Source organism: Mustelus asterias, chromosome 4, assembly GCF_964213995.1.
Source record: "Mustelus asterias chromosome 4, sMusAst1.hap1.1, whole genome shotgun sequence".
In the NCBI taxonomy this organism is placed as follows: Eukaryota; Metazoa; Chordata; class Chondrichthyes; order Carcharhiniformes; family Triakidae; genus Mustelus; species Mustelus asterias.
Genome location: NC_135804.1, coordinates 31,136,809 through 31,161,176, shown reverse-complemented (window position 1 = coordinate 31,161,176; position 24,368 = coordinate 31,136,809). Strand labels below are relative to the sequence as shown.

At 40.0% G+C, this 24,368-nt stretch overlaps 2 protein-coding genes across 5 annotated transcripts in view; one reads left to right on the top strand and one right to left on the bottom strand.

Moving 5' to 3' along the window:
* ankrd27 (ankyrin repeat domain 27 (VPS9 domain)) overlaps positions 1–22,337 on the bottom strand; it is an 85,533-nt gene extending 63,196 nt beyond the window's left edge. Inside the window, exons 1-11 of one of the 4 annotated variants that reach the window (XM_078210765.1) lie at positions 22,229–22,337; positions 19,140–19,274; positions 13,531–13,653; positions 12,227–12,383; positions 9,827–9,981; positions 8,409–8,468; positions 8,238–8,291; positions 7,295–7,360; positions 6,941–7,017; positions 3,537–3,658; positions 1,049–1,127 (exon numbers count right to left, since the gene is read on the bottom strand). In XM_078210765.1, the coding sequence (XP_078066891.1) occupies positions 1,049–1,127; positions 3,537–3,658; positions 6,941–7,017; positions 7,295–7,360; positions 8,238–8,291; positions 8,409–8,468; positions 9,827–9,981; positions 12,227–12,383; positions 13,531–13,653; positions 19,140–19,241 (995 nt within the window). In that variant the 5' untranslated portion in view covers positions 19,242–19,274; positions 22,229–22,337. Of the gene's footprint in view, positions 1–1,048; positions 1,128–3,536; positions 3,659–6,940; positions 7,018–7,294; positions 7,361–8,237; positions 8,292–8,408; positions 8,469–9,826; positions 9,982–12,226; positions 12,384–13,526; positions 13,654–19,139; positions 19,275–21,771; positions 21,893–22,157 lie in introns of those variants that run through there. The other 3 variants (XM_078210768.1, XM_078210766.1, XM_078210767.1) reach the window with 3 other exon arrangements.
* Positions 22,338–22,532: 195 nt separating this feature from the next.
* On the top strand, positions 22,533–24,096 carry LOC144492590 (regulator of G-protein signaling 9-binding protein-like). Its single transcript, XM_078210769.1, has one exon. The coding sequence runs from the start codon at positions 22,886–22,888 to the stop codon at positions 23,591–23,593; it is 708 nt and encodes a 235-aa protein (XP_078066895.1). The 5' UTR covers positions 22,533–22,885; the 3' UTR covers positions 23,594–24,096.
* The last annotated feature ends 272 nt before the right edge of the window (positions 24,097–24,368 follow it).

The following is a 24,368-nucleotide window of genomic DNA, read 5'->3' as shown; positions in this document are numbered from 1 at the left end:
TGGTGGGTGCCTGGAACTCGTTGCCGGGGGAGGTAGTGGAAGCGGATACGGTAGTGACTTTTAAGGGGCGTCTTGACAAGTACATGAATGAGATGGGAATAGAGGGATATGGTCTCCGGAAGCGTAGAGGGTTTTAGTCAAGTCAGGCAGCATAGTTGGTGCAGGCTTGGAGGGCCGAAGGGCCTGTTCCTGTGCTGTAATTTTCTTTGTTCTTGTATATAGGCTGCTCAAGACACACAAAAGTCCCTTTACATCCTATCTTGGACAGGACTTTCCAGTCTCTTGCGCCACCAAGGCCGGAAATTCCTGCCCGAGGTCAATGGACCTTTTAAATGATCCACTAAATTTTCTTTCCCGCCCGCTAAGATTCCCGTGTCAGATGGGACTAGAACACCTTGGTGCTTTGACAGGTTCTACATAACATGACTTTGCCAAATGGTTGGAGAGGTTGCTATAACCAGTTTTGAGGAAGCTTTCCATATACACTGTGAAGGATTCCTTCACATTTGCAAAGATCATGCAGGAAGTGCTGTGCCCATGTGCTCACTTGACGTTGCTAGCCTATTCATCAATGTACCACACGTAGAAGCCAATAATCCTGAGTGTGCCAAGAACTATGCTGACAACTAATTTAAGATGATTCAGATTCACAGTGGGGCACAATTACAAATGCTAGAACTATATATTAATACATAGGGTACATTTGCAGGCAGAAAGAACATGTACACGCACACCTGTTACAATGAAAAATAGGTGACAGCCATTCTCTCGCTCATTCCTCAGGGCATCACCTTGACTAGGGTTACCCTGTCTGGTTTGAATTTAAACAAAGCTTGGCAGTTAACCGTCAGTAATCTCCATTGCAATACCTCCAACAATCATACAACACTCGCTTCTCACAAAGTATAAACTGTTGCTCCCTTTACATTCGGCATTCTTGCGAATTATCTTGGTGAGTGCAAGCTGAAAGTTTTTGACAGCATGCCTTTTTTCAGCAATATTCAAGTTCTGTAGTACCAAACAACAGTCTAAATATTAATAAACTTACCAGTTTGGGATTTCTGTTTTGACCAGTAAATAAAGCAGGACAGGCAGCAGATCATCAGCAGACATAGAATGCAAATTAACTAAAAATTTAAAAAAAAGTTTTTGACAAACATTGTACAATCGCACTTGAGAAATATACTGCATACAGACAGAGTTTTAACAACACCAGGTTCAAGTCCAACAGGTTTATTTGGTAGCAAATGCCATTAGCTTTCGGAGCGCTGCTCCTTCGTCAGATGGAGTGGATATCTGGATAGCAGATATCCACTCCATCTGACGAAGGAGCAGCGCTCCGAAAGCTAATGGCATTTGCTACCAAATAAACCTTTTGGACCAACCTGGTGTTGTTACAGACAGAGTCCCAGCAAATTCTTGGACAGTATTTTTAAATTCATGTAATGGCATATGCACCAGTACATCACAAGACTTGTTTTGCAGTGTAAAAGTCCCAGGAAATTATGGCAAGATTGACTGATACCATTATTTACATCAAGCCAAAATTTCCTGGGACCTATGTGCTACTCCTCAGTTTCCCTTGCCAAGCAATTAATTATAACAGCTATGCCGAACCTACCCTGCAACCTCCATCCCCAACAATTGAAATTAATAGTAATCGTGAATTTGCTGAATTTACACTACTATACTGTGATTGCCACTTAAAGAAAAACTTGGTTATTTTTAAAATAAACTCTCCCAATTAATGATACAAGTAAATTATATAATAAAGATTTGAAAATACTGTCTTACACAATCTTCGAAATCAAAAACTTTGGGCTATTACTATTTCAAATAATAAACATTCAAGCTATGGTAATATTAATTTTGAAATAATGCATGCCAATGTTCTTGTTACAGTGCTAATAGTATTTCTATTGAGGGAAAAAAGCACCAATATGTGAACACTATACTTACTAGTATCTGCTTATCATTAATTTCAATCATTCCCTAACCAATTTGAATACCAAAATACATTTATCTCATTAACAGATTTATTTATTAATTGTATTAACTCACAACCAAAGATAATGCATGAAGTAATATGGATACATTTTAGGAATGGATGTAGATATCAAATTGCTTGGATTACAGCATTAGACTAAGCTGTTATTTGTATGCACATAAAATTTGTTTATAAAGGATAGCTAGTTAAACTGAAATTTATCTCATTGCATGTTATGAATTGATTTTTTCATAGGTGCATTTAATATAAAAAATATAGTACAGCACATGAAGCAAATTAGGCTCAATATTCTAGACTCGTAAAAAAGAACTGTCCAGAATCTGCATAAGTATAAATGTGCATTTGTCTATTGTTATTTACATCTCTATGGAGCAGAAGTAGAACAAGTTTGTTAAATAAATGTTTTTAAGTGACACAAGTGCTGATAAATTATGGTGTGGTAATTAGCTTAGATAGTGCCCCCATAAAGTACTACTTTGCCAATTCATTGTAGGTTTGGTTCTTTCTTTCCAATTGGGACAGGATAAATACAAACTAATCAAATGATTGCATTCTTTAGATCCAACCATGATAGTTTCATTTTTAATGCAGACAGACCTCCATTCTGCAAAATAGATGCAGACCACTGACTCAGGACATATGGCAGGAATCCCTAGCTTCCATCTCCTCGTAGATACAAATCATTGGCTGGACCAATTCTGATTCACTGTGGCACAACGTAAATCAGTTTTCCAACAAAAATTGAGGCATAAATTTGCCATTGAAGGATTGGAGTACCCAGCAGTCTAAATTATGGCATTGTTGTTGTAGAAAATCATGAGTCCTTGTGCTTCGTAAATAATGTATACAATATGCCAGAACTTTCAAGGAGGAGTGGCAATCCTCCTTCTTACTTTCATTGTATATACCTCACCCGACCCGCCGACCTATGTATGCAGCGTGCTTGAGGCCTTAAATCATCAAGTGCAGCAGAATCAGACAAGAGAAAACTATTTTTACGGTACTAGTGGCCCCAGCCACTTTGAGAAGCCAGGGAGATGTCAATTTAAAAATCGGAGTTTTGGATAGTTCCCAGTGCAGGGTAATTGCCCATTGAAATATCATCCGACATTTAAATTAGTCTGTAATACACTTCAATCTCACACAGGTTAACATTTTTCAAGCATTTGGAACCCCAATGTTATCTAGTTGCACTTTAATCAGCATTAAGGGTTAATAACTAGGAGTCAATTTACAACCTTAAACCCATCAAAGCCCTGCTTCAAATGTAGAAATAAAAGTCCAGCATTTCAAGCACTTTGTCAACATTTCCAATTGAAAACACTACCCCAGTTTGTGCAATTTAAAGCAATTGCTGTACAGTCTTTGCATGGGGTCTTGGGGGGAGGAGTGGGTTCCCTCAGCATCTTCTGGGGCACCTGAGTGTATTCTTATATCTGTGGTAGATTATCCAAATATGTGGATGAGAGATAATATAAAGCAAAGCATGAACACTGCCTTTTACCCCAAACATTCTTAAAGTACTGACCTCGTTGGCTTGGTGACTGCATGACTGCATGTACCACATTTCGTAAGCAGATCAGTTTAAGCTGTGGGCTAGTACACCGGTTCAGCTGACTTAATTCCCGCTTGGCACGAGGGATATTAATACTGAAATATTAAACAATCATCAGCTTAGAACACATTGTTTATATTATCGCCACTATATCATTACAAAATTTTATTAGGTCAAAAATATACAGGAATGACATTGCCGTCTATGATTCAACAGTATTTTTAAAAATATCAGACTTCAGTTGATTCCCAATTTTACACCGATTTATTTAGAGCTCTTCATAGCAGCTATAAAACCCTTAAGTAAATCAGCTGGCGTGAAAAAACAAACCAGCCCCCATCACAGCAACGTTCATCACCCGTCCTGACAAGGTTCAACCCCCGTCCTCGAAATTTTCACCCCGCAGAGTCACTGCATAGGTCAGGTCACCTTAAGAGGGATTCCTGTCTACCAATGTATTTGGGGGTGCAGGACATGAGACAAGGAAGAGGGAGCGACAGTATTACATAGATCCAGGAAACAGAGTGCAATGACAGGTCAACTGTTTTAGCCATGCATACATGTTCTGCATATTCCTCCCAACAAATGAGCACCCACACCTGCCTGCCCTGGTAATATTCACCTTCCCCTTTAAAGGGCACACATTCGCTCATTGCAGGCTAATTGTCCACAATGTTACACAAAGGTAGAAATTTGCAGAATCACAATCTTGCATGGAATTAAAATCAGTACTTAGTCTGGGTATAAATGTCTTCCAATAGGGTTAATATTGTAGTCATAGAGATTTACAGCATGGAAACAGGCCCTTCGGCCCAACTTGTCCATGCCGCCCTTTTATTTTTAAATCCCTAGGCTGGTCCCAATTGTCCACATTTGGCCCATATCCCTCTATACCCATCTTACCCATTAACTGTCTAAACGCCTTTTAAAAGACAAAATTGAATCCGCCTCGACTACTACCTCTGACAGCTTGTTCCAGACACTCACCACCCTCAGAGCAAAAATTGCCCCTCTGGACCCCTTTGTATCTCTCCCCTCACCTCAAACCTATACCCTCTAGTTTTAGACTCCCCTACCTTTGGAAAAAGATGTTGATTATCTAGCTGATCAATGCCCCTCATTATTTTATAGATCTCTATAAGATCACCCCTCAGCCTTTTATGGTCCAGAGAAAAAGGTCCCAGTCTATCCAGCCTCTCCTTATAACTCAAACCATCAAGTCCCGGTAACATCCTAGTAAAACTCTTCTGCACTCTTTCTAGTTTAATAATATCCTTTCTATAATAGGGTGATCAGAACTGTACACAATATTCCAAGTTTGGCCTTACCAATGTCTTGTACAATTTCAATAAGACGTCCCAACTCCTGTATTCAATGTTCTGACCAATGAAACCAAGCATGCTGAATGCCTTCTTTACCACTGTCCACCTGTGACTCCACTTTCAAGAAGCTATGAACATGTACCCCTAGATCTCTTTGTTCTGTAACTCTCCCCAATGCCCTACCATTAACTAAGTAAGTCCTGCCCTGGTTCAATCTACCAAAATGCATCACCTCGCATTTATCTAAATTAAACTCCATCTGCCATTCGTCAGCCCATTGGCCCAATTGATCAAGATCTCATTGCAATCCGAGATAACGTTCTTCACTGTCCCCTATGCCACCAATCTTGGTGTCATCTGCAAACGTACTAGCCATACCTCCTATATTCCCATCCAAATCATTAATATAAATAACAAATAACAGTGGACCCAGCACTGATCCCTGAGGCAACCGCTGGTCACAGGCCTCCAATTTGAAAAACAACCCTCTACAACCACCCTCTGTCTTCAAGCCAATTTTATTTCCATTTGGCTACCTTACCCTAGATCCCGAGAGATTTAACCTTAAGCAACAACCTACCATGCAGCACCTTGTCAAAGTCCTTGCTAAAGTCCATGTAGACAACATCAGCTGCACTACCCTCATCTACTTCCTTGGTTACCCCTTCAAAAAACTCAATCAAATTTGTGAGACATGATTTTCCACACAAAGCCATGCTGACTGTCCCTAATCAGTCCTTGTGTCTCAAAATGCCTGTAGATCCTGTCTCTCAAAATACCTTCCAACAACTTATCCATCACAGATGTGAGGCTCACCGGCCTGTAGTTCCCAGGCTTTCCCCTGCAATCCTTTTTAAACAAAAGCACATTTGCCATCTTCCAATCTTCAGGCACCTCACCTGTGACTATCGATGATTCAAATATCTCTGCTAGGGGACCCGCAATTTTCTCCCCAGCCTCCCACAAAGTCCTGGGATACACTTCATCAGGTCCTGGGCATATATCTACCTTGATGCGCTTTAAGACTTCCAGCACCTCCTTCTCTGTAATATGTACACTTCTCAAGACATCACTATTTATTTCCCCAAGTTCCCCAACATCCATGCTTTTCTCAATAGTAAATACTGACGAGACATATTCATTTTGGATTTCACCCATTTCTTGTGGATCCGCACATAGATGACCTTAAGAGGCCCTACTCTCGCCCTAGTTACTCTTTTGGCCTTTATGTATTTGTAGAAGCTGTAAAATGCTGCTTACCCACATTCACCACCATTATTCCTTTGATTCAAGTAGAAATATTTGTAAAGCAATTATTAACTATACTTTGGTCAATGGAAAAAAATTCTATTAGTCATTTCAGAATTCATCCTTTTTTCCTTCCTGTGATTGCCTTGTGCCACAAAGACTTTGCCTGCCAATGCTACTGGTAAAAATCTGTTGAAGGCTTTGGAGACTGACAGCACCTCAAGGCAACATATCAGCAATGAAAGAACTCACTACTGGAGAGCTATGCAGATAAACTGGTATTCCATTATTAAATTAGAGCTTCCATTCACCACACTGCTAATGTTTACTTCTATTAAAATTACAACAAACTTATTTCGGATAAAGCAGCAATACAAGGCTCATATCTGCCAAAATAAAAACAGAAAATGCTGAAATAGTCAGCAGATCTGGCAGCATCTCTGGCAGTTAATATTTCAGACTGATGATCATCTCTCATCAGAACCACATCTGCCAAAACCCACTTTATGCAACATCTATTCACCTGGTACAAAGAGGAGGCATTCACTAGCTTTAAAAGGACAACTATATCTTTTTGAAAAGCAAAGATAGTTGTATTATTGAAAACATTTTACAATTATTAAATAGCAAATTTCTATTTCAAAGCAGAAAGCACACGTGCCGAGTTTAATATTAAAGGAAAGCCAATAACAAAGCTAACTTAAATGTAACAAAACTTGAAGCACCCTTAATAATACCCACAAAAAATTCACAAAAATTAGGATTTTACCGATTTCCAGTGGGCACTTAAAGCTGCGAACATCTTACCTGAATTGTGACTTGATTCCCAAATCTTTTAATTGAAGGTCTTGCAAACTTCGGGTTGTTTTATTAAAAGCAGCATCCTTCAAATAACCAGACAGCAAAAACATGCAAGGAGTGATAACATTAATTGTAGCCCATTGTTCAGAACGCTAACATTTATCTATCAAAATATTGCTCAGGATTTAAAATTTCAATGCACTTTCATCTTAAACATTTATTGAAAGCAATGAAATTTTATCACATGAGAACACAAGCTTTAAAAGATTGGATCCAAATAAAATACATCAACTTTATCAAGTTATACTACAAATAAAACTGCAATAGTGTCAAAAAGATAAGACAAAAAGTAAATCATACCTGACTGGCCTCTATTGATCCCACACTCTTGAATATTTGATCATGGATACCATGAAGTACATACATCTGCAGGGTTAATTATAAACACAAATAACAGTCCCAGCATTCTACTGAACATTACTAAATTATGGGCCAAAATTCTAAGTTGCTCAGAAGGGCAGGTACTGACACAGAATTGCATGAAATTGCGTGAAAAGACATCAGGCGCGCGTCCTGATGTCACTATGCACTTGCGCAATATTTCAGTAGGCGGGCGCACACGTGAATTAGAAACATGCCCACCAACAGGCAAGCAGGGAACTTAGCCCAAGAGGCCAACTGATCACAATTGACCCATCTTTTTTTCTGGTTGCCAAATGGGCCAATTAGCCAGACAGCCTTTTGATCCCGATCCAGAACAGGATGAAATGTCCAGGCTGAACTAAAAATAAAGAGGTGTCTAATGACTGAGGTTTGTATTTGAATGTGCATAGTTTGTCCATCACAATTTATTACACACACTCGCACATGGACCCCCCCCCCCCCCCCCCCTTTTTCTCTATGCCCACCCTCTTCCCACCTTCCCTGGCAGCACTCAGCTTTTCCCAGCACGTTCCTAATGTTAGCTGCCTATTAACTGACCACAGTAAGAGTTTTAACAACACCAGGTTAAAGTCCAACAGGTTTATTTGGTAGCAAATACCATTAGCTTTGGTATTTGGTATTTGCTACCAAATAAACCTGTTGGACTTTAACCTGGCGTTGTTAAAACTCTTTCTGTGTTTACCCCAGTCCAAAGCCGGCATCTCCACATCATTAACTGACCAGCCAGCATGAAATCACGTTCTGGGGCCAACAACCACTGAAGTATATTTTGCACCCACCCAGCGCGCGGGCCTGACGGATGAAAAATTCAGGCTACAAGAAGTGATTCTAAAGATGAATTAAGAACTTGTTTACATACTTCAACAGCTTGTTTCAGCAATGCCATTTGCATCTCCTGCTTGATCAAGATTTTCTAAATGTAAAAGACATCACACAAAAGAAAATATTAGTCAGTTATTGATGAGCAGTTTAAAGCACATACATTTTTCTAACCTTCTAAACATAGTGGGGAGGCAGAACAACTTCTTACCAATCGTGAGTCTCTTAGAAGGTACTGAAGGCATTTCGTATAGAGTGCATTTACTTCATCCTGTTTTGTTAAAAATAAAGGAAATCCATTATGTTAAGCTTACAGTCGAAGTCCATTTGATGCTAGCTGCTTTAAAGTAATAGTTCACTAGGAGTTGAGTATATTTGGGTTGTTCAATTCAATTCACCAAATTAGGTTACTACTCGTAATATCATTCTATGTATGTACTGCTCAATACATCTGCCAACTTCCAGCTCAAACATTCACAGAAAACTGTGATTTACATGCTTGTGGAAGGAAGGCTGGCTGCAGCCCAGTTGATTCATACATTAAGCATCTTGCAGGTTATCTCCAATGTTTGGTACAGCATTCAGGCAAGTAAGAATGCTGCATTTTCAAACACCAGTCAAATTTTTGCTACACATTCAATTTCCTTGCTAGGAGCTACATTTATTTACTATAACCTCTGTGGTAATATCACAGAAACCTGAAAATCCTTTATTTGAAATCACTAGTTGGTGTTTTACACCAAAACCCTTGCTGGGATTTTTATATTTAAAAAAGCATGTGTTTTTCAAAAACTGAGATCACAAGTAGAACCATTTTAAAATCTATTTTTATGTTACAACCATAGAGAAAGATTTCATACAAAAAAACCAAATATTTTAACAAGTGAAAGCAGCCGACATTAAAATTTACCATACAGACTCAAGCCATAGGATAAACTTATCAGTCAAAAAAAACCTAGATTGACATCATAAGTAATAACAATGTGAATCATTGTAGAACATGGACAAATCTAAGATTTGGATGAAATGCTTGTGAACTGCTTCCACAATCCAAGTAATATGAATTCTTTGTGCAGATAACCATTACTATTTTTCTAATTATTGCTGCCAATTTTGAAACAACCAGTTACATTTCCCGAGGACATCCAAGGGTAGAGCAAAAAAGATATGGGATTAGAAAACTAGTGTATCCTCAGTTTAACTCAGGAAACTTTAAAGAACAAAGTACAAGTTTGGTAGCACTAGTTTACAAGTTTCCAAGATGTTGGTGCAAATATTGAATTAAATGCATATTTTAAGTCCTAAGCATCAATATGTAGGATTTAAATCATATGTCTAGTGTCCCAGCTGCCACTTATTAGAAGGTGTACATTTTCTAATTGTCAATAGCTGACAAAATATCTGACGAGACTGTCAGCTTGTTTTTTTCTCTGATCAGTCCTCAACTTGTTAAAACATATATGTACGTTGATGCAACATTTTCCATGATGAACTTTACGGTCTACACCAGCACAAAAAAGAGAAATAAAGATGTCCTTCACCTCTCAAATTAACGTTAATAATGAAACTGCAAAATAAACCTGACCCATATCACTAGAGGAAATGGAACACAAAATAACAGTTACTAACTATATGATGTCGTAGACTTTTCATTTCAAGCTCTTTGAAGGAGTTTCGGAAAGCCTCAATGTACTTATCAACTTTGGATAACTGTCGACCCAAGAACTCTTTAGCATCCTCAAAATTTTTCAAGCAGTAGGAATCCACAGGAGTTGGACTTTCATCTGAAAATAAAAAGATTTTAGCAAATGTAAAATGTAGCAAGCATACCGAACAATGCAAAGGATCATGCACTCATTGAACTTTGTTTTTTTTTTAATTCAAAGGACGTGTACTTCGCTGGCTCGGCCGGCATTCATTGCCCATTCCTAATTGCCATGAAGGCGGCTGGTGAGCTGCCTTCTTGAACCACTGCAATTCACGTGGTGTCGGTGCACTTACAGTCCTGTTCGAGAGGAAGTTCCAAGATTCTGACTGAGCAACAATGAAGGAACAGTGATATATTCCCAAATCAGGATGGTGAGTGGCCTGGAGGAGAACTTCCAGGTGGTGTTGTTCCCAGGTATCTGCTGCCTTTGTCCTTCCAGATGATAGTAGTCGTGGGTTTGGAAGGTGCTGCCTAAGGAGCTTTGGTAAACTGATGGTACACACTGCTGCTACTGTGTGTCGGTGATGGAGGAAGAGATTGTTTGTCGAAGGCATGCCAATCACGTGGGTTGCTTTCCCCTGGATGGTGTCAAGCCTCTTGATAGTTGTTGGAGCTGCACTCACCAAGGCAAGGAGAGAATATTCCATCACACTCCTGAATTGTGCCTTGTAGACTGTGAACAGGTTTTGGTGAGTCAGGAGGTGCAAGATACCTAGCCACGACCTGCTCTTGTAGCCAGAGTATTTATATGGCTGGTCCAATTCCATTTCTGGTCAACGGTAACTCCTTGCATATTGATTTACTCCTTGCAGATTCATTTACGGTAATGTCATTGGATGTCAAGAGGCAATGGTTAGATTCTCTCTTGTTTGAGATGATCATTGCCTGGCACTTGTGACCCGAATGTTGCTTGTCACTTATCTGCCCAAGCCTGGATATTGTCCAGGTCTTGTTACATTTGGATATGGACTGATTCAGTATCTGAGGAGCTGTGAATAGTGAACATTATGCCATCAGCAGCAGACATCCACACTTTTGACCTTCTGTTGGAAAGACCTACAACAACCACAAACATCTTCCTTTGTGCCAGAGATGAGTCCAACGAGGTGAGTTTTCCCCTCAATTCCCATTTACTCCAGGTTGGCTATAGTTCCCTGATGCTGCACTCGGTCAAATGTGACCTTGATATCAAGGACTGTCAGTCTTACCTCACCTCTGGAGGTCAGCTCGTTTGTCCATGTTTGAAACAAGGCTGTATTGAGGTCATGAGCTGGGTGGCCCTGGTGGAACACAAACTAAGCATCAGTGAGCAGGTTATTGTTAAGCAAATGCTGCTTGATAGCACTGTTGATGGCCCCTCCCATCACTTTACTGATGATCAAGAGCAGACTGACGGGGCGATTGGCTGGGTTGCATTTGTGTACAGGACACAGCTGGGGAATTTTCCATATTGCCAGGTAGATGCAAATTTTAGATTTTCTGTAATAATATGGCAGCTGAAGAGGCCTGTGTTGCATGAGCATGGCTGTCAGAAGTCCTTGAAAAGCCAGGCCATTTCCCCATTATGTTGTCTCTTTTAATCATTACATTTGGTTTTGTAATACTAGATGCAAAGAACAAACTTTAAATATTCAGGGCTGTTGTCATTCAGAAGAGTACTTTGGTTCATTCAGTTGAACAGTGCAAAAGCTAGCTTGTAGAAATTTTGCATTTTTATAGTTGAAGTGATGATAAATTCAGTGTAAAAGGCAACATCAGAGGAAGGGAAGAGCAAGAGATCAGACAAGAAAACAAACTATGTGGGTGCTTTAAAGGAATGTTAACAATAAGACATTTTAATGACCTTGCCTATGAATATCATTTGAAAATATATTCTCATGTTCCAGTTCAAACTTTACTTTTTAAAAGTTAACCACATTGTAGCAGTGGGGGTGGGGTTGGAGGGGTAGTGGTTAGAAGGAGTACTTTGGGTGCCAAGGCTGCTGAGTTGTGGCTATAACTGACAATATGACAGACAGCAGCTGTGAGTTTAAATAAAATTAGAAGATATAAAGTTTAAAGAATATTATCGAATAAATATTATAAGCCAAGCTACTTAAAAGGAGGAAATCAACACATCATAAAACACCAGTCTATTTCTCACTTGGATTACATTGTCTGTAACCAAAATGAACTACTATTAGATGCCAACCCCTTTACAAAACTTACCTATCCAATAGCACTTTTTAATGAAAGCTACCTTTTATGCATACACAAGAATATGCTCATCATTTATGAACTTAAAATAGGCAAGGAAAGCATACAGATTTTCATTCACTTACCCGGACTGGAACCCTTTTCCAACGGTCGGGCAATACACAAGATACTGAAACTTTCCTCTTTCTCATTGTAGAAAGTTTCTTCAAAAAGGATTCGTATTGCACACGGTGAACTAAAACCAACACCTAAACTAACTAGGTTTCCTCTGATGGTTATTTCCTGGAATTGCAAATTATTTACAGTGAGGGGAAAAAAAAATGATGTTTAAACAATGAATCAAAATTTCCCAAATTATCTACAATATCCATCAGAATATATTTACCATATCAACAATAGTTTATATTGATATAGCAGCTTAAAACATAATGTGGCCGGGGGAAACAGCAATATTAACTGTGATGGGAATAGTGACAATGGGAGTAAAAATGCTGGGACTTTTGGTCAAGTTATAATTAAACACCGATCAGAAAGGCTGTAGTGAGTCATGACCTGTCCTGGGAGATATGACCTAATACTTCCCAATGTTGACCAAATAAGGGTAGTTGTTTGGACAATGTTAGACTTGCCCGACGCTGAGGTTTCCTGCCGTATTCCTTGTATGGTGAGGCCTGACCAGTTCGCTAGAGCCAGGTAGTATTTGTTTTCATTCAAGAAAGTTTAGAATTAAAGGGTTACGGTCAAATGAGTTAAAGCTTTACAACTAATGTGAGTTTTATTAAGTATTGAATAAAGAGAAACGTTTCATTTAAGTGAATTGAGTCGAATCCTGCCCTTTGGTTTGTCATACTAAGAAAAGAACTGGGAAAAGGTTGAAGTTTACAGTCGGATAACAATAATGAATTGTCCAAGGCACTTCATTGGAGCATTTTAAAACAATGAATGACCATATGTCACCAAAGGAGATATTAGGGTCAGATCACCAAACCTTGGCAAAAGGTTTTAAGGAATTTCTAAAAGAGGAAAGCAAGGCAGAGAGCTGGAAAGATGCAAGAGGTATTCCAGAGCTTGGAGCCTATGTAACGGAGGGCATGGCCACCAATGGTGGCACAACTAAAATTGTCCAGAATTAGAGGACCACAGATATCTCAGAGGGTTGTGGGGCTCAAAAGAGATTATAAAGATGGAGAGGAGTGAGGCCACAAAAGAGATTTGTAAACAAAGGTAAGACATTGCTGTTGTTGGCCACCACATCTTATTTTCATTAGTCTAAATCAACACTGCAGATCAAGGATTATTTTTCCATCATTCTTTAGTAAAATAAATATGAGGTACGAGGTAAAGGCAATCTCATATTCAGAATGAAAATATTTAAGGTAAACATAACAGGACAGATGAAGGAGTATAGCATATTAAAGGAACCACTTGCTTTTCCATTTAAAGTCCGGTAACTACTGCTGGCTGTATCATCCACGGGCTGCAAGATATAAGACTCAAAGTGGGCAGCAGCAAGGCTCCCTCGTGACAAACTGCCTTTGCATGGCACTAGTACCTAAAATCAATGTGAAAATGTTACTTTATTAGGAGAGAAAGCCTTAACAACCAAAACTAGAAAAAGAGGACATTTATAGGACAAACACACAGGGAAACTAGGCTATGAAGCAATTAAAAAGAAACCTTCAGCTTTTTCCCAAAATACAAACCACTCCCACTCCAAGTACAGTATCTTAAATAGTCTTGTATATCATACAGACTTGCTGTACTTCCAGCAATCAGATTGTTTTCTATTGCATCATGTTACTCCCACAACAAAATAATACTAAATGTAACTGAAAACCATTTAAATTATATTTTATATCATCTACAGTTCCCAATTCATGTTTCCAAGATTTTAACCAGTTGAAGCTCCTGGGAGGAACAATCCTTAAATTCTGAACATCTCCTCAGCCCTCAACTGCACCCGACTATTGCTGTGTTTAAAATTCCCATCCTGCTGTTTCGTACATATTTTTATACTTTTGCTGCCAGTTTTGTTTACTATTACCATAATTCAACCCAGTCCATAGAACAATGTAGCATAAGAGACATTTTCTTTCCTACCAGTCAGCCCAACCAACAGGGTCAGAAAGGTGGCCACACAGGTTGCTGTTTCGGCTCCTTAATAATCAAGAGCAAGAATGGTACATGCTTCTCCCATTTGCTGACCAATCAATTGGAATCCTACTACTGGCCAGAGGAACTCAATTGACATCTCTGGGGCATCCAATTTCTATTTCAAGTGTTACCCTGCACACTTAGAATTCAACAGTTGCCACCTTCCAGGGTTGATCCAGTATTCATCTCCCCAACTTTGACGTAACACCCAAAAATAGATACAAGAGCTTAAATTTCTCAGCCAGTCTTAGTTTCCAGCTGTTTTTCTAGATATTTTGTAAGAGATAATAGGGCCAACATAAACTTTAATACATCTATGTCACAAATTCTGAACACACTAGCAGACTTCATAGTGCTATCGTCATGTCTCATTGCTACAGGGCAATGTCTTTCAAACTAATTTACCAATCTACAAATGAAGTATAGTAAAATACTACAACATTAATCTAGTTAACAATAAAATGTTTTGCTTCACATCTTCGTGCAAGATATATTGTCGTGAAAGTGTTTTATGTTTTTCACTTTCATGGACAACTGTCCATCTCATGGAACCTCACAGGCCTGGTATAAAATTTAAATCAATGTTGCCATATTTTGTAAGCATCTCAGAATGAGAGATGATCTTATTTAAAGACAAGATTTTGAGGGGCCTGACAGGGTAGATGATGGCAGGATGTTTCTTTTCATAGGGAATCCAGGAAACACAGTTTAGAAATAAGGTGTCTCTCACTTAAGACGGAAGAGGAATTTCTTTTCTCAGAAGATCAATCGTCTGCAATTCACATCATAGAAAGTAAGGGATGTTGGTCATTGAATATACTTAAGCCTAAGTTAGATAGGTTGTTAATTGACAGGGGAGTTAAGGGTTATGGGAAATAGGCAAAAAACTGCTGTTAAGACAACAATCAGATCAACCATCATCTAACTGCATGTTGCAGCTGGCTCGATGGTCCGAATGGTCTACTCCTGCCCCTATTTCTTGATATAATATTTATCCACTTCAGAAAGTTTGCTCAAAAAATTAATTATTTTCTTCCATCTCTAAAGTCTCTTCTACAAATATATCTTTCTTAGCGAACACCCAACATTAAATTTATGATATTTGCTCATTCCTTTATTCCCACTGCACCAGAACCATTTATAAATTACATGTGCAAGGGAAGTACATAATTTTTTCCTCTGTTACCTCTCATAAACCTGCAACATTTTGAAGCTGTGCTCAAGTAGGAAATCTTTTCCCACCATCTAATCTTCAATTGCCAGATGTGGACTGACTGAATCCTATTAACCACAAAGTCTAACTTCAACATTTTTGTTTTCCAATTGTGTCTCCATGGAATTGAATTGATTTGTCACATGTATTGGGATACAGTGAAAAGTATTGCTTGTGAGCTATACAGACAAAATATACCATGCATAGACTACATAGGTGAGAAGGAAAGGATAGGGTGCAGAATGTAGGGCGGGACTTTTCAGCCTCACTCACCCTGAAACTGGAAAATCCGCTGGAGGTCAGCGGACCTTCCCATGGTCCACCCCTAGCCCACTCCGATTCCCGTGGTGGGCTGGACTGTAGAATTCGCCCCATATTGTTGCAGTTACCGATAGGGTGAGGAGAAAGGTCAGCTTAATATGTGTAGGACCATTTAAAAGTCTAATGGCAGCAGTGAAGGTGTTCTTGAGTCGGTTGGTACTTGTTTTCAGACTTTTGTATCTTTTTCCTGTCAGAAGAAGGTGGAAGTGTGTGTGTCCGGGGTGCGTGAGGTCCTTGGTTATGCTGGCTGGTTTCCTGAGACATTGGGAAGTGGAGACGGAGTCAATGGACGGGAGGCTGGTTTGCGTGATGGACTGGGCTATGTTCACAATCCTTTGTAGTTATTTGCGGTCTTGGTCAGAGCAGAAACCATACCAAGCTGTGATGCATCTGGAAAGGATGCTTTCTATGGTGCATCTGCAAAAATTGGTGGGAGTTGTAGTGGACATGCCAAATTTCCTTAGCCTCCTGAGAAAGTAGAGGCATTGGTGGAGTTTTCTTAACTATAGCATTGGCGTAGAGGGACTAAGACATTTTGTTGGTGATCCGAACACCTCAAAACGTGAAGCTTTCAATCATCTCCACTTCATCACTTTTGATGTAGACAGGGGCATGTCTTCCTGACATTTCCTGAAGTCGATGACTACCTCCTTCATTTTACTGACATTGAGGGAGAGATTGTCATCGCACCATTTCACCAGATTCTCTGTCTCTCCTCCCTGTGCTCCGTCTCGTCATTGTTTGAGATCCAACCCACTACAGTGGTGTCATCAGCAAATTTGAAATTTCTAGTCTTCTGTCCATTGTCATGCAACAAAAGATTCTCATAGTGCAGGTAGGGTATTGTTTTATTCATTCATGGGATGTGGGCATCACTGGTTGAACCAGCATTTATCAAATTTTACAGCTATATGTTCAAGGGATAGTTTCCAATAACATGTATTTTGGTTGAAGAAAAAAGGAATCTGAAACCAAAAGAGAAAATGCTGGAAAATCTCAGCAGGTCTGGCAGCATCTTTAAGGAGAGAAAAGAGCTGACATTGAGCCCAGATGACCTTTTGTCAACGCTTGACAAAGGGCTTTGATAAAGGGTCATCTGGACTCGAAACGTTAGCTCATTTCTTTCCTTACAGATGCTGCCAGACCTACTGAGATTTTCCAGCATTTTCTCTTTTGGTTTCAGATTCCAGCATCCACAGTAATTTGCTTTTATGAAGAAAGAGGGATAGCAAGGATATGACTACAGTTTTTTTTAAATGTGATTAAGAGATTGTTTATTATCCAGTTAGGCAAATTATTTACAGTAAATGGAGATGGCATGAATGGAAATCATGTTTGTAAAACAGTGCAGAAATAAATGTTTAACACTTTGTCTTACCGAAACAAACTGCTGAGAGAAGTGGTGAGTGCAGAATTGTTAGGTCCTTTTTATAAGGAACTGGTCAAGTTCCTCAAAGAAGATATTTCCAGTAATATTGGTTATGTTTCTAGTCAGCTGAGTTTCTGATAAATTGTGGGCAGTAGTAAACTCTGAGTCTCACTGGTTTGTTGAAAACCTGACTAGTTTCTCCCAATTGGTTTCAGATTTCCTCATTCTTTTTTGCCTGCTCCAGGAGAGCTAATATCAGAGGAGGTGGTGACGTGGGGGACGCTATGGAAGGGTGGGGAATCCTGGTGGCTTTTCCCTTGTTTTCCTATAAATGTTATACCTTTGTACCCTAGGTTAAATCCTGCTCAGACTGATGGAATTAAAGGCCCTGATATTTACAGGCAGGTGGGGAGGATGCAGAGGAACTCTAGTGTGGGGAAAATCAGGCAAAGTCAAGGTATAGTATTCCTGATTTTGACCACGGAACCTCATTATAATTTTTCTCTCATTTCTCTTCCATCATTTGACCAAACTGACATGTCTACGAGCTGAAAAAATCAGCTGCAGGAGGCAACTGGCAATCATGAATGTGAGGCAGGCAAGAGATTGTGATTTCAGGGACGTTCAATCGCAGAATAGATGTATAGAGGGGACTTGAGGTCACCGCCAAGGCAAATTGGAAAGCAGTACCTGGTCCACAGGGAGATATATAAAATGTACTCAAGTTCTTGGGGAATGTTTGGGCAAATGGACGGTACATGGAAGTGAGATTGAGATATTGGGATGGTGGGCATTCTGTATCACGGGAGTGGCATTCCTGCTCCATCTGGTCCTCGAGGAATGCTATAAAAGGAATTTCATTTCTCTAGTCAACAGCACCTGCCTTCTTCTCACTTCTGGGATTCCCAAATACTGGGAAACTCACACAGTAGCTGTTAAATTTATATCAGGCTCCCAATCCCACTGTGGGAGATTGATTTGCATATTTTAATGAAGCATGCCGCCTCTCAATCGTGGTCACTTGCACAACCCAAACCCCACCCTGGGTGCATACATAACAGCTTGTGGACACATTCCCCATTTTCAAATGTCTCACCCCTCCCATCCCAATTCATTGTTTGTTGCATTAATATTAAAGTCATAGAATCCCTACAGTCTGTGTGGAGTTTGCACATTCTCCGCGTGTCTGTGTGGGTTTCCTCCAGGTGCTCCGGTTTCCTCCCACAGTCCATAGATGTGCGGGTTAGGTTGATTGGGCATGCTAAAAATTGCCCTTAGTGTCCTGAGATGCGTAGGTTAGAGGGATTAGTGGGTAAATATGTAGGGATATGGGGGTAGGGCCTGGGTGGGATTGTGGTCAGTGCAGACTCAATGGGTCGAATGGCCTCCTTCTGCACTGTAGGGATTCTATGTGCAGAAGGAGGCCACTCGGCCTGTCGGGTCTGCACCGATCACAATCCCACCCAGGCCTTATTCCCATAACCCCACATATTTACCCTGCAAATCCCCCTGACACTCGGGGCAATTTATCATGGCCAATCAATCTAACCCGCACATCTTTGAACTGTGGGAGGAAACCGGAGCATCCGGTGGAAACCCATCCAGACACGGGGAGAATGTGCAAACTCCACACAGTCAAAGCCTCTAATGGCTATGCAAGGATGAAAACATGTTTGTGCAGTAACAACCTGGTTCTTAATATGGAATAGGCCAAGAAATCAAACTGTTAACTAATTCATACCAACTGACATCAAATCAGCAGTGTGGAGCAAGGATGCCATGAGTGGGAAGTTGGAAATTCACATTGGTGTGGCAGGCCAAGTTGAAGCACATACAGACCAGAGAGCTTAACAAGAGCACTGAGACAAAATTGGAAATATTCTAATCCTAGCATAGAAAATTCATCATCTTGAATACAAAGAAACAAAACAAATGCAAATCATTTCAAGCCTCTTTACAAAAACACTAATGAGATACTCACAATCCCATGCAGTTCTGCTACACGATTGGACATATCAGGCTTTTGCTTCTGTAGTGCTAAGTAGAAAGGGTTTCTTGAAATATCTTCATCGTACATAGCCATGGACACCCAAACACTTTCTGCTGGAAATTTCAACTGTGCAAGAAATATTTAAATAAAGTGTTCATGAATACATTAAATAGAAGGGCTGACAATAATACAACAGCTATCAATTTAGTAGTACTAAAAGGATAAGGTGCACCACACTGGCAAAATTAGAAAAGAACTCAAAAAGTTGTTATAGAACAAATTACAAAATGTCTCCCAACAAAAGTATACAATTTGCTACTGCTAGGTTCTCACTTTCCTATGAGCTTGCAACACCCAGTGGGATGAAAAGCTTCTGAATAGATAGCAGCTCAGCAAAAACATTGTCTGGCACATTATATGCTGCCGAAAGGATACTGATTTGCATTTTGCTGCAATTTTCCAAAAAAAGCATTCTAACTCATGTCAATTAGCCAACAACAGATAATTCCTTTGCCACAAACACTTTTAGGGCAGGAAATTGAGGCAAGGCATGGAATTGCCCACTCATTTAAACACTTGAGTACAATCCAATATCTGCCTAACCAGGATACTACATTTCTACCACAGCAATGGGAAGCATTGTTAATGCATTCTATACATCATGAATTGCTCAATGGGATCAAAATGTTTCATCTATATTTTCTCCTTAAATAGCTGTACAATCAGAACTTTTATCAAACTCTCAACAACAAGTGTGAACTGTAAAACATTAATGGAGCTAAACACATGGAAGATTAGGGCTTTGTAGTCAAAGTGAATGCAAGGGCCAGAAGTTTTCTGTTTAAAAGTAACAACCACAGTTTTAAAAGAGGTGGGAGAGGAGGAAGATATGGAAACAATGACTGAGGAGAGAGGTAAGCATTGGTGAAGGAGGATAGTTGAGGATTGAGGTGCTGATTCAGGTGGGGATCAAGGAAGCAGCAGGCATTTCCATGGTAAGAGCTGGATGAAGCCAAATGGAGTATAGCAAGTCCAGGATTAGGGTGGAGAATAGTCAAGAGACTCTGCCACTCTCCTGACTATGCTTTCAGTGTCCTCAACCTCACAAGAGCTGTCACTTATCTTCCAAACCTTATATCCTTCAACACCACTAAAAACATCTTCGCAGCCATGGATCTGAGTTCTGCATATCTGTAAATCTGAATGCTTCAGGTTCATGATTATTCTGGTTGCCCACTACCTGGTCTGACCCAATCACTTAAAAAAATCTGCTCTCCTTCTCTACCAATATCATCTCATTATTTGGGGATTATTTGAGAGGGCACAGGAAACTCAAAGGCCCTTTGTGCATTACAAACTACCTCTATCCGTCATCTTCCCGAATTGTCATGTGCTTATGCATTTCTTTGTCACCAAAGTTGAGGCTATCCACTCAGTTACCAGTTTATATGCCAAAAACCAAAAAATGGCTGGTTTCATGAGAAAAATCATGAACTAGTACAATAAATACCCAACATAACTAGAACGTTCCAAACAACCTACACACTGTAGCCTCTAGGGGAAACTTGTCTTCTCCTCCACCACATTTTGGATTATAGGTACTTCAGAAAAATGTGGTGGCATAATGCATCCTTAAGATAAGTATATCTTTTGACAAATCCAGGTACCAAACAAATGTAAAGCATAAGTGAATACAGCGGATCACCACTTCAAGTTACACAATTTGGATGTAAAAAAGTTTCCAATTTAAATCTAAGACAATTGTTTAAACACTTCATAGTCAATTAAGTATTTTGGATGTGCAGTCAATTACCATCATGGTATTATGCGATAGCAAATGTGTACGCAGCAAGATTCCCGCACAGGCTATAAAATAAACCAAAAAATAAATCCGTTTGTCCAGTGAAGAATAAATATTGGCCAGAACACTGTTCTTTCAATTATTATCATAGGACTTTTCCCATCCACCTCAGGGGGCATGTAGAACATCAATTTCATGTCTTATTTGAAAGTTGGCACCTAATAGAGTCATAGAGACCTACAGGTGGAAACAGGCCCTTTGGCCAACTTGTCTATGCCGCCCTTTTTTTTTAAACCACTAAACTCGTCCCAATTGCCCATGTTTGGCCCATATCCCTCTATACCCATTTTACCCATGTAACTATCTAAATGCTTTTTAAAAGACAAAATTGTACCCACCTCGACTACCACCTCTGGCAGCTTGTTCCAGACATTCATCACCCTGTGTGAAAAAATTGCCCCTTTGGACCTTTTTGTATCTCTCCCCTCTCACCTTAAATCTATGCCATCTAGTTTTAGACTCTCTTACCTTTGGGAAAAGACGTTGACTATCTAGCTATTCAATGCCCCTCATTATTTTATAGACCTCTACAAGATCACCTCTAAAGCCACCTTTGCTTCAGTGTCAGCCAAGATTATATGAAGTCTCTGAAGTGGATCATGAACCCATGACCATCTTCTAACACCGGTGAGCTTACTGCCATTGAGTCAACTTTAACAGTTCAGATCAGAGAAAAGATTTCATACTGCCTGTGCTAGTTGTGTCACTTTCTATTACCTAACCGATAATATTTTTTTTAAAATAATTTCAACGTATGCTTACGTGTCTGCTCTCAATCGATTCAGCTTCCGTTTGTCAGATCATGAGTGGTCTTTCTCCACTGTAACTGGAAACTCCCCTTGTGAGTTTCCAAATTAAATGAGCTTTGTTGCGCTTAATAAATTGGCAGTCGACATAATTTACTGATAATGTGCCCATTAAAGCGCCATTAAAGACCTATTATTTATTCGAATTAGAGAGCTAATCTTCTCAGTTAAAGTTTGAACTACATCACACACATGGATATAATCTGGATTTCCCCCGCTGACGCCACATTTTTTACTCTATTAAAGCAAAATATATATAAACGCTGGTGATGCCGCCACCACCACAAATAGACGAAAGGGAGGCAGGCCCCGCAAAGAGAAATCTGTTTAGCCAACGCAAACCTGGCCCAGCAACTTGAACACGTAACGCGACTCTTCTGGTGGTCCCGGACATGAAGCAGGGTCAGACTCACCAAAGGGCCACACGCACCGTCATTTCACCCGCACTTGAGCGCTGAACTTTTCCGCACCGCTTCGCCGCGTCTCTCTGACAGCGGAAACAATGTTGCCATTCGTGTCACTGACAAGCCTCTTGACCAATCACATCCCCACTTCGCCTTCCACTGGTGGCTTCTCAGCCAATAGGCGGGAGCTCTGAGCAGCAGATGTAGCAGAATGAAAACATTTGGAAACGGGTTTCACTTCCTGGTTTAAGAGCGAGCACGTGATGCGTTAAGGTGCTTTTTATATTTTGGTATTTAGCCTGCAGGCAGACCTTTGAGAATGTGTGTGCATTTGACGATGAAGCCATGCACTGACTCTCTCAAGAATAATGATGTTTTTGTACTATTACACGAGGCGATATGGTTGAAACAGTTTTGCAATCACGGTTGTGCTCAGGTACAATAACTTGGAAAGTTGGTACCAAATGATCAGAAGGCAAGAAAGAGGACAAATAAAGTCAGATAAGCATTATGAATGAATGAGTAGCTGTGGTAAAATTATTGAATCAAGTTGGATAATTTCGAGTTTTGACTTCGATGGTTTCTCTTTAGAACTGTTACAGTACTAAATCCGTCCGCAATAACCGTTTATGACAAACGTATCCTCGGGGATCGCACAGTACTGAAATGGTGAAAGACGAATGTAAGACGCTTTTGGACGCCTTAAACAAAGTGTCTGCCTGCTATCGACATTTGGTTATCTGCGCTGGCGGGACATCAGACTCTCAGAATTTACGCGAAGAGCTGAAGAAAACCAGGCAAAAAGCGCAGGTGTTGGCAATTGCCAACAAAATCAAGCTAACAACTATTTTAAAGGACAGATCTATCAGCAAGGATGATCGAGCTGAATTCGAACGGCTGTGGGTGATATTTTCGACTTGTATGGAGATCCTGGAGAACGACATGAGAAGAGCTTTGGATCTGGGTCAGGAGTTTCCATTGAATGTTCCCACAAAACACCTCATCCAGACTGGGATGATTGGGCGAACATCTGCCGTGGCTGCCCGTGCCATGAACGTTCAGAATATGAAGTATGATGAGTGCAACGACATAGACACTGTCGATCTGAACGAGTTGGAACAAGATATCAATGAAGTCAAGGAAATGATATATGAGATGGAGATGAAAGTGAACGTACTTCAATGGACAGTGGAAGCGAAACAAGCAGCTGATCCTGAGCCACCCGCCGGAGCTTCATCGCTTGGCATGATATCCGTGCACGATGATGGCAACAAAAAACTGTGTGACACCAGTAAGGTCTTTGCTGGAGCGATGTTCGCTGCAGTGTTAATATTTGCCATTGCTCTAGCTGTGTGTGTCGTGAAATTTGCTTAATACCTCAATGTTCACATCCGCTTTAATTTTGCCCAAGGAATTAATTTGGGGCATTTGTTTATTTTTGAAATGCAGGACCTATAGATTAATCTGGTTTACTTTTTTATGAATTGGATAGCATTTTTCTAAAGGCATTTTTCTAAAGGCTACTAACTGTGTAAACTGCTGGTCCATGTTTACATTGCAGTTTAATTTGTTTTGGAGAAATGGTTACAGTCCCATCAGTGTTACAGTATTTATCGATCTAGTGCTTTCTACAGCGATGAACATTTTATTGGCAGGTGAAGCAGCGTTGTATCTAGTGTTTGTGTACCTTGCTCCTCTTTATGACTGGTAAAACAATCATTCCAGTGTATCAATTAAAGTGTTTTAATAGAGCAAGCAATGTTTTAATTGTGAATCAGTATTTTGTAGTAAACTGCATATTGTCGCTATGGTACAGATGGAGTTAAAATGTACTGTACAGTATTTCTAATAAATGCCAATTTTGATAGCCAACGGAATTAAGTCTTATTAAACTTGTTTTTTTTCCATTGCTCGGTAATGAATGGACGTTGGTTAGTTGTCAGATATGTTTGTTCTAGATCAGGAAGGAGAGTTGCGAGAAGTCAGAAGCAATCTTACTGGTTCTGACTATTCTTCAAGTTTGCTGCCTGAAGGCAGATCCTTGGTGATTATTTGCCCAATCATAGCAAAGTGCCGTGAATTTTACCACGGGTAGGGCAAGGAGACAGGCTCCAAATCTACCTCAGCCTGAAAGAGGAACAAACCCTGT